An 18611-nucleotide genomic window follows, 5' to 3' on the forward strand; every position below is an offset into this window, starting at 1 on the left:
GTAGGTTGAGTAAATGAGTTAAATATGTAAATGAGTCTTCCATTTTGACCTAATTTTGTAATTTTTCTATATTATTAACCAAAACCAGGCAAAGAGTTAAACAGAAAGTTACTAGGCAGATTTTCATACTAAAAAAGAAAAAAAAAAAAAAAGATAAACTGACAAAATTCAAATTGAAGTCAAGTCACGAGATAGTCTCCACTTTCCACTCCCAAATTCAAAAACGCTTGAACACGTGCACACTATATATACCTCCGTCTCATTCCCACAGGCCCACTTCCCCATTAACAAACAAACATACTTTGAGAGAGTTACCAGTAGAAGAAAGCGAAAATAGCTCCATTCCTTCTTCTCTTCTTCCTCTCCGTCTCTTTCTCTGCATGCTTTCTTCTTCTCTCCCTCTCAAATTCAAATTCAAACACTCTTTCTTCAGTTGGAGATACACAGCCAACCAATAACTTCCAACTTTCTACTCAACAAACTTTCACCATGGATACATTGATCGGCCTCGTTAACAGAATTCAAAGAGCCTGTACCATCCTCGGCGACTACGGTGGCGATTCTGGAGCTGCTTCTTTGCCTACTCTATGGGAGGCGCTTCCTTCTGTTGCTGTCGTTGGTGGCCAGGTACTCTCTCTCTCCCTCTCTCTTTGTCCGTGCAATTGTATTTTTGGCTATGTAAAATGAGTAAATGAATCCTGTTTAAACTGATCGTTTCTTTTATTAAAAATATCAAGTGAATCGAGATTCTTGTGGCTCTTCTATGTGCTTGTGTGTGCGTGTGAGTGAGAGAGAGGTCTAACAACTTCTAGCTTATCGGAATTTGAAATGCGCCGTTAGTAGTGCCCGTTCTTGTATGCGTTTGTACCGTCTGGTTTTATTTAGAGTACAATGTGAATTCGTTCGCTTGGCCTTGGTTCTATTGTTGCAAGATTTAAATAACGATGTGATTCGTCTTTCTTGATGTAGAGCTCCGGAAAGTCATCTGTGTTGGAAAGCATTGTGGGCCGAGATTTTCTTCCAAGGGGATCGGGTAAGGATGCATGCGTTTATTGTATTTCTTTATTTGTTATATTTGCTTTCTGATTGGCTGGTGGGAGTTCAACGAGAAAAGAAAAGAAAAGAAAGAGGAAAGGAAATGCTGACTTTTCTTTAAATATTTTATTGTGACATTAAGTTATTCAAGTCAACTGACAACAGACTTTAGTGTTACTGTGCATATTCTCTTTGCAATCGAGTTTGGGGCTTTTATTTGCCACGCAGTGTCTTTCTTTATAATATAATAATCCTGGTAGCCAAACAACAGTTTTGTAATGTGTTTTTAGGGATTGAAAGCAAATAAATTGAAAGTTTGCCTGAATTGTGAATGTATTGCACATGGAATTTGAGAAAAAAAACCCTCAGAATTGATCACATTTTGATTCCGTTTGTTTTTTTTTTGGGTCAAAAGAGCTTAAAATACTTCATTTTTTATGATTTTCTGCAACTTTCAGGTATTGTGACCAGGCGGCCTTTGGTGTTGCAATTAAACAAGATAGAATCAGGGCTGCAGGAGTATGCAGAGTTTCTCCACTTGCCAAAAAGAAGATTCACAGACTTCTGTATGTTATTGCTATGCAACTTGTCAATATAGGATATGCAATCTTTCATTAATTTATGAAGTAATAACTTTGATGGTCATAACTCATTAGTGTTGATTTTAAGATGGAGCATTTGGATGGAAATTTTGAAATTCGAGGCTTTATCTGAGTTTGACTCAAATTGTGTGACTTAAAACAAGTCGACCTAAAAGCTTTTCTTAGACATGTATTAGAACATTTGAATTTTTAATTTTCTGGAAAAGAAAACTAATAAGGAAAAGTTAACTTTGCCTTTTATGGAATGCAATATGTTTTTTTTTTTTTTTTTTTGAATCAGGAATGCAATATGTTTCTTTTTTCTTTTTTTACATTTTATTAAAAATATTTGTTTTTGTGGGACTGCACAGAGCCATGGTGGTAGTTTTAGAAGAACTTAATTTAGAGACTAGAGATAGTTCAACTGAACCTTAATTTGAGTTGTAAGACTTTCATGTGCTTCACTTATCTTGTGATTTCATATTGTTTGCTTTGCTATAATTGTTACATTGCTGCCCTTATTATGCAATTTTACAAGCCATTATAGTTTTTAGTTATAAAGGGGTGTTACTGAGGGTTCGAAATTAAAGCTTCAGTATTTACTTAGAATCCTAAAGTTCCTTTTACGTTAAAAGAAAAGTCTATTGTAAGCGATTGGAAGTCTTCTATTGTAATGCAGCCATGGTTAGAAAGGAAATTCAAGATGAAACTGACAAAGTAACCGGCAAATCAAAACAGATTTCCCCTGTTCCTATTCATCTTAGTATTTACTCTTCAAATGGTAAGCCCCAACTTATATTCCAGACTTTTAGTTCATGTTTGTATCCTTTACATCCTGATGGGATCATAATGTTCATTCTTATTTTTATATCTTCAGTTGTCAACTTGACATTGATAGATTTGCCTGGTTTAACAAAGGTTGCTGTAGGTATACTCACCCACCACTATCCCAAGTTATCATCTATTTGTTCTTTTAAGTTTTAACATGGATGCACTATTAGTACTAGCTAGTTTCTATGCTTGTTCAATATTAAGTTGGAGATTTTTTTTATTTATTTACAGAGGGGCAACCAGAGAGTATTGTTAAGGACATCGAGAATATGGTTCATTCATATGTTGAGAAGGTAAAAAGAAAACAAACTTACAGTTTCATGCTTACATTATAAAAAGGAAAAGAAAAGCAACAGAGTTATTAGCATATTCACATTTGATACGTCTTTATATACAAAGATCACTATTTTGTCAATCCATGCAAGTCTCAAGTTACACTATGGTTTGCTATTTGTTTGATTTTACTCTCCAAGTCCGGAGGTAAAAATGTGGCGGGTGACATGAAGTAGCATTTGGATTTGGTCATTCCCTGCAAAGAAGGGGCATAAGTCAAATTGTTGGTTTCGTTGCATATGCTAGAGTTCTAGACTTTTTCATGAATTTCAATAATATTTCCCTCTTTTTTTTATGAGATCAATGTCACTTGATTGCAGCCAAATTGCCTCATTCTAGCCATAACTCCAGCCAATCAAGATATAGCAACATCTGATGCTATCAAACTTGCTAGAGAAGCTGACCCGACAGGTATTACTATCTTCTTCAGTTTTCATTTATAGCTCAATCAAAGCAAATATAATTGTGTAATCTATTTTCCTACTGCTCTTATTTGAGGAAGCATTTTTTTTTTTTTGTTTTCAGGTGAAAGGACATATGGTGTGTTGACAAAGCTTGACTTGATGGATAAGGGCACAAATGCTTTGGAAGTAAGGTTTCTTGGAATCTTAGCTAGACTGCAAATGATGTATCTTAGATGATTAACACATTATTGTTAGAGAAGCCAAACAGAGCCTAAGCATTGCAATATATGTTTGTATTGAAATTCTGATCTAACTTCATACATTAATACACAGTCTCTCTCTTGTTTGCTTCTTTGTCTTTACTGTAGATTCTTGAAGGAAGGGCTTATCCACTTCAACATCCTTGGGTTGGAGTTGTGAATCGCTCACAAGCTGATATTCATGAAAATGTAGACATGGTATCTGCTAGGCAACAGGAGAACGAATTCTTTGCCACTAATCCTGATTATAGGCACTTAGCTAGCAGAATGGGTTCAGGATATCTTGCCAAGCTTCTTTCCAAGGTCTTTTTCCTATTCCTTATTTACTCTGCACTTGTGCAGTTTGTCACTGTCTTTGGTATTGTAAATGTTTTCTGAATGGCTAAAACAACTATGAAATTTTCAGGTTTTATGTAGTTCCCATTGCTTATAATAACGAACTTCGCATCTCTACTTTTGCAATTGCAATTTTCTACCATTTTTTTTTTGTTCCTTTTTCACTAATTCTATATTCTTCATCTCTAATTATAATTTCTATGATTTCAGCATTTGGAATCTGTAATTAAAGCCCGCATACCAGGTATTATATCTTTGGTTAGCAGAAGCATTGATGAACTTGAAGCTGAAGTGGATCATCTGGGTAGACCTGTTGCTATTGATGCTGGGGTAGGAACTTATTGACACAATTAATAATTTGATGATAGTTTAGTTAAGATAGTAAATGGCACATTCTTTTTTGTTCATTTTCCCTATTGGGTGCATGTGTATCAGGCCCAGTTATACACTATCCTGGAGCTGTGTCGTGCTTTTGATCGAGTATTTAAGGAGCACTTGGATGGAGGGTAAAAATTTATTTTCTTCATTTATCTGTGTCAGATTTTGTTTCAGCAGCTGTCAAAGCAACATAGTATTCTATTTAACATTTAAAAATCAACTTCTTTTTTCATTGCTTGATCCACTCAACAACAACAACAACAACAAAGCCTTAGTCCCGAAATGATTCGGAGTCGGCTAACATGAACCATCATATAAAACCGTGAAAATCAAGTCGTGTCAGCGACACAGATTCGCTCCCTCCACTCCGTCCTATCCACTACCATATTTTCCTCAATTCCCAATAAACTCATATCACTCTCGATCACCCTCCTCCAAGTTTGCTTAGGTCTTCCCCTACCCCTCACCACTACATCCCTTTGCCACTCTTCGGTTCTCCTAACCGGCGCATCAAGCGCTCTACGTCTCACATGGCCAAACCACCTTAGTCGGTTTTCTCTCATTTTATTCTCAATAGATGTGACCCCTACTTTTGTCCTAATTATTTCATTACGCACCCGGTCCTTTCTCGTGTGACCACACATCCATCTCAACATACGCATCTCCGCCACCGACATCTTATGGATGTGGCAGTGTTTCACTGCCCAACACTCCGTACCATATAACAATGCTGGTCTAATTGCCGTCCGGTAGAATTTTCCCTTCAATCTATTAGGCATGTCGGGATCACAAAGGAAACCCGTAGCACTCTTCCACTTCGACCAACCAGCTTTAATCCTATGGGCAACATCTCCATCTACTTCTCCATCCGTTTGGATAATAGATCCTAAATACCGGAAGCAATCCGAGGCCTGAACAACTCTCCCATCTAGGGTGATTGTCCCTGCCTCCATACTCCTACGGCCGCTAAACTTACACTCCAAATATTCTGTCTTACTTCGACTCAACTTAAAGCCTCTAGATTCTAGAGTTTGCCTCCATAGTTCCAACTTCATCTCCACTCCTTCTTTCGTCTCATCAACCAACACAATATCATCTGCAAACAGCATGCACCATGGTATACCATCTTGAAGTGAACTTGTTAGTTCATCCATAACGATGGCAAAAAGAAATGGGCTTAGTGCGGAACCTTGATGCACTCCAATCGTAATAGGAAACTCTTCAGTTTTCCCAACACTAGTACGTACACTCGTGCATACTCCCTCATACATGTCCTTTATGATGTCAATATATTTCCGCGAAATGCCTTTCCTTATCAAGGCCCACCAAAGTACTTCCCTTGGTACCTTATCATATGCTTTCTCCAAGTCAATGAAAACCATATGCAAGTCTTTCTTCTTATTTCGATAGTGCTCCATTAATTGTCTCATTAGATGGATGGCTTCCATAGTTGATCTTCCCGGCATAAAGCCAAACTGGTTTTCTGAGATCTTCACTGTCCTCCTTAGCCTTTGTTCAATCACTCGCTCCCAAAGTTTCATAGTGTGACTCATTAATTTGATTCCCCGATAGTTGGCACAATCTTGGACATCGCCTTTGTTCTTATACAAATGGATTAAGGTACTTTTCCTCCATTCTGATGGCATCTTATTGTTTCTCCAAATTTTGTTGAAGAACGTCGTCAACCATTCGATTCCTCTTTCTCCCAAACATCTCCAAATCTCAATAGGGATGCCATCAGGTCCTACTGCTTTCTTCAACTTCATCTTACTTAATGCCATTTTGACTTCACCCTTTTGAATTCTCCGCAGGCATTCATGATTTATCATATCGTGATGGATACTTATATCTCCAACATCTTGTTGGCGATCTCCATTAAATAAGTCATCAAAATAGGACCTCCATCGTTCCTTGATATCCTTATCTCCAACTAGGACTTTCTGGTCCACATCCTTCACACATTTAACTTTTCCGAGATCTCGCGTCTTCCTATCTCTCATCCGAGCAATTCTATATATGTCTCTTTCCCCTTCTTTCGTATCCAATCTTGTATACAGATCCCGATTCACCTTTGCTCTAGCATCTCGTATGACCTTCTTTACTTCCCTTTTAGCCTCTTTGTATTTTTCGTAGTTCTCGTCACTCCTACATTTCCCCAATAGTTTATAGGATTCTCTCTTACTCTTTACTGCTTGTCGTACTTCTTCGATGTGTCCTTACCCGGTGGCATGCTACCTTTAGATTCCCCTAGAACTTCCTTCGCTACTTCCCTTATACTATGCTCCATCTTATTCCATATCGAATCTATATCTGAATCCATATTGCAAGTCCAAATATCTTTTTTGGTCATCTCATCCACAAATTTTTGTTGATTCTCCCCTTGCAATTTCCACCACTTAATCTTAGTCTCTACTTGAGGTGTTTGTTTTCTTATACATTTCCTACTTCGAAAATCTAGCACCACTACTCTATGTTGGGTTGTCGTACTCTCACCAGGGATCACCTTACAATCAATATAACTCTTTCTCCAAGCACTCCTTACTAAGAAGAAGTCAATTTGGCTCGCATTACCGCCACTCCAATAAGTCACTAAGTGGGATGTTCTCTTCATAAACCATGTGTTCATGATACTCAAGTCATAGGCTGATGCGAATTCCAAAATATCATTTCCTGCTTCATTCTTATCTCCAAAACCATACCCTCCATGAACACTCTCAAACCCATCTCGCCTAGAACCCACGTGTCCATTGAGATCACCCCCTAGTACCATTTTTTCATCCCTAGGAACCTGTTGCACCACTTCCTCTAAGTAATCCCAAAAAGCTTGTCTTATAGACACATCTAATCCTATTTGTGGCGCATATGCACTAATGACATTCACAACCTCATCCCCTATCACTAGCTTAACACTCATAATTCTATCGCTCTTCCTAGACACCGCTACTACCTCATCAATATACTCCCTATCAATAAGAATACCTACTCCATTTCTACCCTTATCCTTTCCTGAGTACCAAAGCTTATAACCCCAAGGAGCTATCTCTCTAGCCTTGGCTCCAACCCACTTGGTTTCTTGTAGGCATAATATATTTATTCTCCTCCTCTTCATAACATCTACAATTTCAGCTAATCTTCCTGTCAAAGAACCTATGTTCCATGTCCCAAAGCGTAACCTACTACCCTTACCCCTACCCCTACCATTACCGTGGACTAGCTTATTTACCCGCAACCCTTGCATATTTGACACCACCCCCGGGTCCTGGGGTGGCGCGCCGCTTCGGGGCGACGACCTAGCAACCCTTGCACATTTATCACTACACCCGGGTCTAGGAAGTGCAGCGCGTCGCTGAGTAGGGAACGCCCCAACGGTATTTATATTATGGTTCATGTCATAAGATGTGGCTAAGTTTTACGCTGGCCGCCACAAACCTACCGCAACCCTCCTCCTTTGTCCGGGCTTGGGACCGGCTGTAAAGGCCTGATCCACTATCTAGTTTAATTATATCGCTGAAGTTGGGAAGGTTTATGAACTACTGGACCATAGACTTCTCAAGCTCAAGCTTTTACTTTTCCGGTTAGACCTTAGAGATCAATGTCTTGGGTGCCTGGGGCTAATAGGAGGTACACTCAAGGACAATCTGAGTTAGGTCTTGTCCACTGGATAAGATATTTATTGAGAACTTTGCAATTTTGGGATCTGTTGCAGTCAATTGTGTTGTATCAGCAATGTATCTACTGCTACTTATCTAGTCCAGAGTAGTTATACATACACAATGAAATACGTGCATGCTCTTGTCAAATGTTTTTTGTCGGTTTTATTTTTTGAACACTCTGATACAATATATTTTCTAGATGCTTTTTAAGGAATGGTTCACAGTGGTCAACCATGAAGAGGTTTTAGCTTTATTTTACCTTTTGCTACTCTTTTGTTCATTGAGGTTTAGATAATTGAAAAGGTCTTTCCTATCCTATTATCTTACAATTCAAGTTATTTGCTAAATCAGTCGACCTGGAGGTGATCGGATATATGGAGTTTTTGACTACCAACTCCCTTCTGCTTTGAGAAAACTTCCACTTGACCGACATTTGTCTATGCAAAATATAAAGAAGGCAGTTTCAGAGGCAGATGGGTACCAGCCTCATCTAATTGCACCTGAGCAAGCTTATCGCCGCTTAATTGATGGTGCAATTAGCTACTTCAGAGGACCAGCTGAAGCTTCTGTAGATGCTGTAAGAACTCCCTTTAAATTTCTTTGTTTTCTGTTTGTGTTGTCAATGTTTTGATATAATTTATCACGTAGTGATGCTCAAAAACATTTCTTCCTGACTTCAGAATGTCTTATCATCCGAAGATGCTGGCTAGGAAATCTTGTTATGATTGTTATTTTATATTTCCCTAATGTTCGAGTAAGTTAATGTTTATGGGTCTTAAAGCTTGAGAAATCTGGCCAATATGAAACAAGCGTAGCAATCAGAATCTATGGTTTTTAGCATCCGTCATAACCTCAACAATGGATTTTATTTTAGTTTTGCTAAGAAAATTATGCTTGAGGTCTTGTATTACTGTCCTTTTTGAAAACCTTCCTGTGGTTGCTTTATTGATTAGTAAATCATTTTGCAGGTTCACTTTATTTTGAAAGAACTTGTGAGGAGATCAATAGGAGAAACTGAGGTTTGGGATCTGAACTCCCTAACAATCTTGTAGTAATATTGGTCTAGTACCTAGAATAGGAAGTAGATTAATGCTCATGAAATTAAACAGGAGCTGAAGCGTTTTCCAACTCTGAAAGCTGAAATAGCATGTGCTGCAAATGATGCGTTGGAGAGGTTCCGTGAAGAAAGTAAAAAGACGATTTTAAGGTTGGTGGACATGGAATCCTCATACCTGACAGTGGATTTCTTCAGGAAACTTCCCATGGATATGGATAAGGGTGGAAATGCAACTGCAACTAATGCAGACCGATACACAGAAGCTCACTTCCAAAGAATAGGATCCAACGTTTCTGCATATGTAGGGATGGTGTGTGAGGCACTAAGGAACTCCATTCCTAAGGCTGTGGTTCACTGTCAAGTCAAGGAGGCTAAGCAGTCCTTGCTGGATCATTTCTTTATTGGAATGGGCAAAAAAGAGGTAAATGAAGAATTTCTTTAAAAAAAAAAAAGGCAAAACCATGCCTGACCATGCGCCCTTACTAAAAGGAGACAACTTCCAAAGTAGTTCCCCCCCACCCCCCCCCCCCCCTAAATTCAGTTCTGTGACCTGTTCTTTGTTCCTCAGGCCAAGCAACTTGCACGATTGCTGGATGAAGATCCCGAGTTAATGGTGAGAAGGCAAAAATGTGCTAAGAGACTTGAGCTATACAAGTCAGCAAGAGACGAGATCGATGCAGCCTCATGGGCGTCATGAAGAGGAATCTCAAATATCAAAGAGATGTGTATATTCTTTGTTTGCCATAGTAGATTAAGACAAGTTTGGAGGCAGTTTTTCCTGGATTCTTCAATTCAATTTTGCATATTTTCTTTCTATTGCATTGGGGTCCAAATTTTGCTACCCGCACTTTCTTCTTCTTCGATTTTACCTTTTAGATTGATGATTGATCATTTGACACATCTCCAGGTCACCATTTCACTCAAGGGTGTCACCATTTCACTCAAGAATGTATAGAAAATCACCTAGTTGCAAGATTTCATTTGATTTTAATTGCCTTTATCTCATTCTTCAATCTGTAATTGTGAATACAGACCAAATCATAAAATAATGATATCATCACATAAAACATGATATTATAACATATCTGTCAATGTATTGCATTGTTGTAGATTAAGCAGTTGAAGCTTGAAGAAAACATGATTTTCGATATATTACTACTCGGCAAGCATTGCTGCATCTTGAAGAGCTGTCCACAATTTTGGATCATTATAATCCTTTATGAGAAACACAGGCTTTGCTTCTTCAAGTACATGTTGAGAATTTCCAGTTGTTAAACCAACTACAGGTAATCCTGCTGCAACTCCAGCCTTTATACCTGAAACAGAATCCTGCCCAATTGAAAAAAAAGTTACATCAAAACTCAGTAATGAACTATTTCTGAATCCAAAGTCTGAGGACAGAAGCTATACCTCAAACACAAATGTGTGATCTTTGGACACTTGAAGTGCTTCAAGAGCTTTCAAGTAGGGGTCTGGGTGTGGTTTTGGATGTTCACATTCATTCCCTATGATAAGAATATCGAAGAAATCTGTGAATCCGAGTATCGATATCATCAGTTCAGCATTTTCCCTGGGCGCATTGGTGACTGCAGCTCGTTTTAAACCATGGCCTTCAACCCATTTCTTCACTTCATACAAGCCATTTACAGCTTTCAATTTTTCAGGAGCTAACCTGTTATTTTTGTTTGTATGCATTAGAATAGAATTTATGTCAAATTGTATATGCTTAAACTTGTTACCTGCGAAACATATCTTCTTTAGTATCAAGAAACTTCATGCCTCGTTTAGTATCGTCGGGGAAGAGGACTAATGCCATATCTTGATTATGTTTTCCAGAAAGTTTCTCAGCAAAGAATTGTTCAGTAATTGGAACTCCATCATTGAAATTGATCTGTCAGAGAAACAATGTTAAATGAAGGTCTTGAATAAAGATGATAAGTAAGAGTTTTTTTACAACATACCTGTTGTAACATTTCCCTGAAAACATAGTAGTGAAGGGGATCAGAGTCACAGAGAGTACCATCAACATCAAATAATATTGCTTCCAATGGAGCAATTCCAGAAAGAGAACCTTCACTGCACATTAAAACTCAAGATATTATAAAAAGCTTTACATTAAAAGTTAAAAAAAGAAATGGAGAAATAAAATTAACTAAGAAGATCACCTTGTAACTACTGAAGCATTCATTTGTTTCTTGATGGTTATGGGGATTTTTATTTATTTAATTAATTTTAGAATAAGATGGGGGGAGATATTATAATATTGCAAAACGAATAAGAGAATATAACAGAGAATCAATAAAGTAACTTTTTTTTTGTTTTTTTCTGGTGAAGAGAATCAATAAATAGTGTGTGCATATGTGAGCAAGTGGTTGACATGCAATATAAAATTGATATTACACAACAAAAAACATGAGGACCTCATCAGGCTTATGATATTTTCGGTATTTTATTTTTTTGGTAAAAAAGCATTTGAGATCCTTTATTATTTTGATTTTGGTAAGTTGAATCACTTATCTTACATTTTAATACATTAAATCCCTTTTTATCATATTAATCATGAAAATCAGTTTTGAACTTAAAAGAAACTACGGTTTTTTTTTTTTTTTGATGTTTTTTAGGGTGGATTCAAATCCATAATATTTCTTGATGACTTTGGGATTTTTTATATAATTTATTTAATTTCCCCAATTATATTCTAGTTTAAATTTACAAATAATTATACATTAATCCAAAATCTCATATTATCAAAGCTACACCTAATTGGTAAACCCATATCATTGCCAGGGGCGGAGACAGGCCTGGCCCCCTCCGGCCGCTGGAACTTCCATGGTTACAAGTAGTTTCAGCCCTCCCTAATATTAGTAATAGTCTATATAGACTTTATATAGTAATATTACATTGTTTAAAGGTAAATAAGATGGTTAAAAACATTTTTTTTTCCAAAAGGTCCTAGGTTCAATTCACCCAACCTCAATTTATTTTAGAAAATGTTTATTTATTTAAATTTTATTTTTCAATAATTATAAAACTATGTTACCATTATTAATTTATTTATTTTCATAACACTTTTGAACTCATTTTTATTGTCTTTTCCATTAAAAAAATAATTTCTTATTTTTGAGACTCAAATAACTTAATTTCTAAATTAAATTTTAAAACTAAAAATGTAAAAATGTTATAATTTTTTAGAAACTAGCATTGAACTAATAAAAAAATTAAATATATCCCATTACGTGTTAGGTTTATTCAAAATTTCAATATTTTGGACCTATTAGATACTTTCTAAATCTAAATTTCTAATTTTTTTAGACCTGTTAGGGCTCTCTAAATCTAAATTTCTAATTTTTTTTTTCTCTTAGGCCTCCTTAAATCCAATTTTTTTTTTTGGCTTGGTAGGCCATCTGAAATCATTTTTTTAAATTTTTTTGTTGCATGTTCAGCCCTCCATAAATCTAATTTTTTTTTTTACTTTTAGGATTATTAAACGAAATCTAGCTTAATTTTGAGAAATTGTACATTAATACTTAAAATTGGTTCTTGATCATTCAAATTATAACACGCATATATAAAAAAAAGATTAAGCAAGTTCGATTTAGCAAATTTTTTTTTTCCGAACGCACATATAAAATCGACCCTCAACCGAATAATCCTATATTCGCCACTGATCATTGCAATAGCTTAAACAATAGGAAACCATTATTATTTAAAGTTTGTAATTTCAAACTGAAGAGTAAAAAAATCTACCTAAAAGTTTCTTTTAGGCAAAAGTAAAATCTTTATCTAAAAAAGTTATTGGGAACATTTAAGAAATATCGTGAATTATTGGGGTGGTGAAAGAAATTTATTAAAAATTAGGGGTTTCCCATTATGTGATGATGACGTAGTTGAATTGACGAGAGCATTTCAGTTTGCCAAATGCCAAGTGACCAACTAGAACTTCTCCTCTCTGGTTTTTGAGATTCTCTTTCTCTTCCTCTTATTATTAATTCACATCATTTCCTTTTTCTTCTTCCATTCTCATTCAACAACAATCAAGCATTTTGTAGAGCTAAGGCGTATTTCTATTCAAAGATGACTGTTTCTTCTGGAGATAATTCTGTTGATACGTGAGTTTATTATACATATTCATTTTTATTTTCTATTTGGATTCTGCTGCAGATTCAATTTCTGTTTGCTTTATTTATTCAATGTATGAATTTGTTTACAATTATTTGTGAGCTGTGATCCCAGTTCAACGACTAAGAATTTTCGCTTTATCGGGATATTTTTGCGATTTTATGATCTTGGTGAAAGTTTCTGGATTGAAAATATGGTGTTGTAGGTTGATTTATGTACTCTTGTAGCTATTGAATTGGGTATTTGAGATTTCTTTGAATGTTGATGCCGATTCTCTACTGGCTTACTTAGTTTTATCAGGCTTTTACAACCTTCTGTGTTTATTTTAATGCCGATTCGTTTGCATTTACTGAAAATAAATTATCTAATAGACATATATAAGCTATTAATTTATATTGGACTCTCATTTTGTATATAAATAAGCCATGCTAATATCACTACATTATGCACTTTGCCGATTTTTATATATTTGTCAACAGAAGGGCAATTGTATCCATTTTATACTGTCAACAGTGTTTGAGAAAATGAAGGGTTCATCATTTTTTTCTAAGTATGTGGTCTAGAAATTTTCAAATGAATTTTTTTATGGATCTTCACTTTGGTGGCTTAAATCATATACACTTTCCTTTCTGGTCCTTCTTTAGTTGGCCAACAATCCTAGTTCTGAATTTGGGCTGCTGGACATTTTTTATCTTTAATTTTCCAACTAATGCACTTGAGTGCATCTGTTATCTGTAGGCATACTTGCAACGGTAACTTAGCTTTTGGACAACTGAGTCTATGGTTACCTAAGCACGATTCCAGCCTCATAAATGATGGTTGTTCATGTGACCACTTTTATGTTAAGATAAAATCAATATCCATAAGATGCCTAATGTATTGTATTGTGCATCACATTTCTTGTTATGTTTTTACCAAGTCTTCCTTTTTCTTTTTCTTTTCTCCACGTAAATACAATTGTTAAATGTAGCCTTTTGGTACTATTTTCTTCTGTATCTTATTTCCTCTAAAGTAGTATCCTCAGCTACATCCTTGGAAAGACCTAATTAAACATGCTATTGATATTTTATGTATTTTGTGCACTAGTATTGCTCTATAGAACTAAATAACTTCTAACGGCATGCAAGTAGGTTTCTGCCTTCTATGGTTGTCGATTTTACAATACACTAGCTGTAAGGTGGTGTTTTTCTACCTTAAATGGGTTTACCATGCTTTTCAATCTGCTTTTCTGGGTTCCTCATCTATGTGTGGAGTTGTGATTTTTCTTTTGATGGAAGTATGATAATGTTATGTTGACATCTATCTAGAGTGGAGTGCGCATCTAGTTGGGAAAGTATAGGGTGAATTGGTTCCTCCATCATAATCTTTTATGAGTTATTAAGTTTAGTTGGGGAAAGATTTGAAATTGTACTCTGGAAAATGGGGGACAAATGCTGGGTTACTAGAAATAATTGTATTCTCAGTATTATTTTCTTTACGTTCATATGAAGTCAGGATTGGTTTCCGCATTAATTTGGTGTTGGTTTTGGAGGCTAGAGTGATTGTGTCATTAGCAAAGGATTAAGGTATAGACAATTCAAATGCATAAACAAGCTTAGCACTTTCTGATGGATATTCTCTTTGATTTTTGGATGCAGTAGAGGTTCGCTTTCCAAACTTGCTCCATTGGAAGCAGTGTTATTTGATGTTGATGGCACATTATGTGATTCAGATCCCCTCCACTATTATGCCTTCCGTGAAATGCTCCATGAGGTAATGCCATTCTTTTACGTCTTTGCATCCATTTAGAAGTCAGAAATAAAGTGCTCTATTCTGATCTTTATCTCATACCCCCACCCTTTTTTGTACCCTATGTCGAGAAAGAGGAGCTACAATGTTTTTTCCCCCTTAGTAGTAGTATTTAGTGTGTTAATGGAGGTTTTATGTGTTACTTGGCTGATAGATCTATCACTTCTGATTGTTCACCTGAAGGAGCTATGGATTTTAATAACTTGTTATTGGGACTTTGCTAAATTCTGTTGTATAACAGATAAATTTCAATGATGGGGTTCCAATCACAGAGGACTACTTTGTTCAGAATATTGCGGGTAAACATAATGATGATATTGCTCTGCTCCTCTTCCCCGACGACCTTGAGCGAGGGTTAAAATTCACAGATGAGAAGGAAGCCATGTTTCGGAGGTAACGCTTATGATGCAAGGAATTGTGGACTTGCATCACAAAATTCGAGTTCCTGTTGACTGAAAAAGAATCTTCATATTTCCTACCATATAACTTCCTTTGTGGTGAAAACAGATTGGCATCAGAACAGCTCTGTGCAATAAACGGTCTATATAAATTGAAGAAATGGATCGAAGATCATGGATTGAAACGGGCTGCAGTTACTAATGCACCAAGACCAAATGCTGAACTCATGATTTCAAAACTCGGGCTATCAGATTTCTTTGAAGCTGTCATAATTGGAGGTGAATGTGAACATGCTAAACCACATCCAGAGCCGTACTTGAAGGCTCTTCAAGTACTCAACGTGTCAAAGGAACACACCTTTATATTTGAGGTCTGGTTTGTTTAATGCTTACTTGTTCCTATTCTGATTTTCTATATCGATGATTTTCGGGTGGTGCTGATGTATGACATCTGTTGTTAGGATTCTGTTTCTGGTATAAAAGCTGGAGTAGCAGCTGGAATGCCTGTTGTTGGTTTAAGCACAAGAAATCCAGAAAGCTTACTGATGCAAGCAAATCCAACATTTCTAATAAAGAATTATGAAGATCCTAAATTGTGGGCTGCTCTGGAAGAGTTTGATACTAAGGAAGCTGGTGAAAAACCTGAAGCTTGATTTAATCATTCAGCAAGTTCAGTGGTTACTTCAATAATTCTGCTCCGATTATTTCACGAATTAATTAAAAACTAAATGTGCTCAAGTTTTTATTCTAGTCAATCATAATATTGAGTTGTTAATCACTGCGATTTTTGTGAAACTCTCTCAAATATGTTATACTGAAAATAGTGTTATAGACCTTTACTAAATATTTAGAGTTATTTGAAATATCTTCATTAAATAAAAATAAAAGCTGGATATATTTGTTAAATGCATCTCCAAAGTCACACCTACAAACAAATATTAGCACTAAAGTAAGTTGATCCAATTGACTATATATTGTTTATGAAAAAAAACCTTAAATTACTATTTTGGCTCCAGATCTATTATTTGTCAATATTTGCCAGCTGACATATTCAAAACGTTAATCCTTAACTCATGGTCTATTATTTGGTAAAATTTTCGATTGACTTGTTTAAAATGCTTATTTTCACTTATTATTTGGTAACATTTTTCTTCTATCTTGAGTTGAGAGTATGTAGTGCATTTTTCTATTGTGATATCTGCCTTTTATAAATGTTGAGGAAACCAGATCTCCACCATTAGGTCTTCAGAAATTGCTTCACATCGTGGTTCCAAACTTTTCATGATTTTCAAACAATTTAATGATCTCCTGGAAAGTGGTTTCCCTTTAAGTTTACATGAGGGCTCTCCATGGTTTTTCTTATATCCGCACATGGTTTTCTACCACGTTATCAAATTACATTATATTATAACTTTGATTATACGATAATTTATTACATTACATATTGCATCGCCATCCTGAACTTTTCCTTAGGAAAATGTTGCGGCCATGCTCGGGAACTTACTCTTGAAGCTGTTCAAATGGTTTGGATGATGGAGTCCTTTCCTAAGCATGACGTACGCAGCAGCTTGTGATAAACTTGTTTCTCTTTTATAGTAGATAGAATGGTTTAATTGCGTATTGGATGTTGGTGGTAATGCGCCTAATTATGTTAGTTTTCCTTTTGGCCTCCTCTCTAGTGTCTATTCTATTCTTGTTCCACATGTTTCCCTTTTAGCTAACTACCCTGTCCGCTGGCCTTCCAATCATTACTCCAACTATAGCAATTAAGAAATTCCTTTGCACAATTAACAACCAAAAGCAGATAATTTATTAATGCCATATGCCCAAAGATTACATATGATAGAGTATGCTTTAGTTTTGTTATGTTTGCTATATATATAAACAGATTTTCATCCTCTTCTTTTTAAGAATTAAATGGCTCCTTATTTGCTTCACTTCCTTTTAGTTGTTGTTTCAGCAACTTATACTAATAATTTGGTAGATGCTGCTTGTGAAGACTGTGTCATTCAATCTCGAGCTACCTACTCTCCCATTTCCACCGGAAATGGACTTTCTGACTGTAAGTATAGGGATTCAATTACTTTATATATACATTATTTTTATTGAATTACTGGACCATCTCGATGCAGCTGGTGCTTGTGGGTTTGGTTCATTTGGAACTACAATAAATGATGGAGATGTTTCATCTGTATCTAAACTATATCGTGATGGCGTCGGATGTGGTGCATGCTATCATGTATGCATACTATACCTTTCTGATTTTGTTAGGATCTTAAGTTAACCTTTTGAAAGTGAAGTTGGTAGAAATTGATATAGTTAAGAAAAGCAGGTAAGGTGCAAGTACAGTAAGTATTGCACAAGTGAAGGAGTAAGAGTTGTTGTAACAAGCAGCGGTTCTAGTCACAACACTGACTTTATTCTCAGCAGACAAGCCTTCGCTCGCATGGCTCTCAATTCATTGGCTGCCGATGCTCTCTTTTCCCAGGGTGTTGTTGACATTGAATATAAACGGTAATTTTATTACGAATTGAACTAAAAAGATTAGTTCAAATTGATAGTTAAATGTACCTTTCATATTAATATCTGACACATCTCCACACCTAAATGTCCATTGGGTTTGAAACGTGCATAAAAAAAACTCATACTACCATGTCCTACAGTTTAATTAACAAATGAGGTTATCGTGGAACCAATTGAACTAAAACCTCCGCTTCATATTACTATTATTTCACTTACTAAATTCTTGTTTCCTACTAACTGTGTGTCCATGCACACAGTGTTTCGTGCAGCTATCCAGGCAAAAATATAACAATAAAAATAGATGAGAACAGTCATCCGCCACATTATTTGGCTTTTGCCATTTGGTATCAACAAGGAAACAAGGATATTACTGCTGTTCTTCTATGTGAGGTCAATATTATCCAAACATTTACCAACTATATATATATACTATCCAAAAAATGTCAGATAGAAACTAATATTGAAATTGTGAACAGAATGAAGATTGGGGTTGCAAGATTTTGGATCGGAGTTATGGAGGAATATGGACCACAACATCAGTACCAAGTGGAGCATTATCACTGAGGATGTTATTCAGTAGTGAGGAAGGAGAAGATGATGAAGAGACATGGATTATTCCTCTTAACACCATTCCTCAAGACTGGAAAGCTGGAGACACTTATGATACTGGAGTTCAAGTTATCCTCTAATTAATTAACTATTACAGTCTATTCAATCATCAGCTTTACCTCCTTTCTTACATTATTTAATTATGTTGTTGCTTGTTCAGATTAGATGTTCTTCCAAATATTGTAGTAACTTTTAGTAGTGGATGTATATAAAAGTTTTAACATGTGATCATCATAATTGGAACTGAGATTATAAAATTATATCCATTGAACCAATAAGGTTTGAGTTTTGAAAGTATAAAAAGTT

At 35.9% G+C, this 18611-nt stretch overlaps 4 protein-coding genes across 4 annotated transcripts; 3 read left to right on the forward strand and 1 right to left on the reverse strand.

Annotated features, from left to right (window-relative positions):
• The first annotated feature begins 275 nt into the window (after positions 1–275).
• Positions 276–9808, forward strand: LOC136233366 (phragmoplastin DRP1E-like). The gene is made up of 15 exons (XM_066022999.1): positions 276–627; positions 970–1033; positions 1494–1601; positions 2296–2397; positions 2494–2544; positions 2679–2740; positions 3101–3191; positions 3306–3370; positions 3553–3747; positions 3991–4110; positions 4216–4286; positions 8163–8388; positions 8780–8830; positions 8921–9289; positions 9437–9808. The coding sequence occupies exons 1-15, from the start codon at positions 490–492 to the stop codon at positions 9563–9565; spliced, it is 1842 nt and encodes a 613-aa protein (XP_065879071.1). The 5' UTR covers positions 276–489; the 3' UTR covers positions 9566–9808.
• Positions 9809–9925: 117 nt separating this feature from the next.
• On the reverse strand, positions 9926–11189 carry LOC136233368 (haloacid dehalogenase-like hydrolase domain-containing protein Sgpp). The gene is made up of 5 exons (XM_066023001.1): positions 11034–11189; positions 10830–10944; positions 10608–10759; positions 10279–10540; positions 9926–10197 (listed from the first exon to the last, which is right to left on the reverse strand). The coding sequence occupies exons 1-5, from the start codon at positions 11054–11056 to the stop codon at positions 10024–10026; spliced, it is 726 nt and encodes a 241-aa protein (XP_065879073.1). The 5' UTR covers positions 11057–11189; the 3' UTR covers positions 9926–10023.
• A 1589-nt stretch (positions 11190–12778) lies between these two features.
• Positions 12779–16029, forward strand: LOC136233652 (haloacid dehalogenase-like hydrolase domain-containing protein Sgpp). The gene is made up of 5 exons (XM_066023375.1): positions 12779–12977; positions 14625–14739; positions 15017–15168; positions 15283–15544; positions 15635–16029. The coding sequence occupies exons 1-5, from the start codon at positions 12943–12945 to the stop codon at positions 15824–15826; spliced, it is 756 nt and encodes a 251-aa protein (XP_065879447.1). The 5' UTR covers positions 12779–12942; the 3' UTR covers positions 15827–16029.
• A 147-nt stretch (positions 16030–16176) lies between these two features.
• LOC136233651 (expansin-like B1) lies at positions 16177–18542 on the forward strand. The gene is made up of 5 exons (XM_066023374.1): positions 16177–17235; positions 17306–17412; positions 17506–17687; positions 17954–18086; positions 18173–18542. Exons 1-5 carry the CDS (start codon positions 17091–17093, stop codon positions 18383–18385), a joined length of 780 nt encoding a protein of 259 aa, XP_065879446.1. The 5' UTR covers positions 16177–17090; the 3' UTR covers positions 18386–18542.
• Positions 18543–18611: the final 69 nt, after the last annotated feature.

The sequence above is a fragment of the Euphorbia lathyris genome, chromosome 6, assembly GCF_963576675.1.
Source record: "Euphorbia lathyris chromosome 6, ddEupLath1.1, whole genome shotgun sequence".
Taxonomy (NCBI): domain Eukaryota; kingdom Viridiplantae; phylum Streptophyta; class Magnoliopsida; order Malpighiales; family Euphorbiaceae; genus Euphorbia; species Euphorbia lathyris.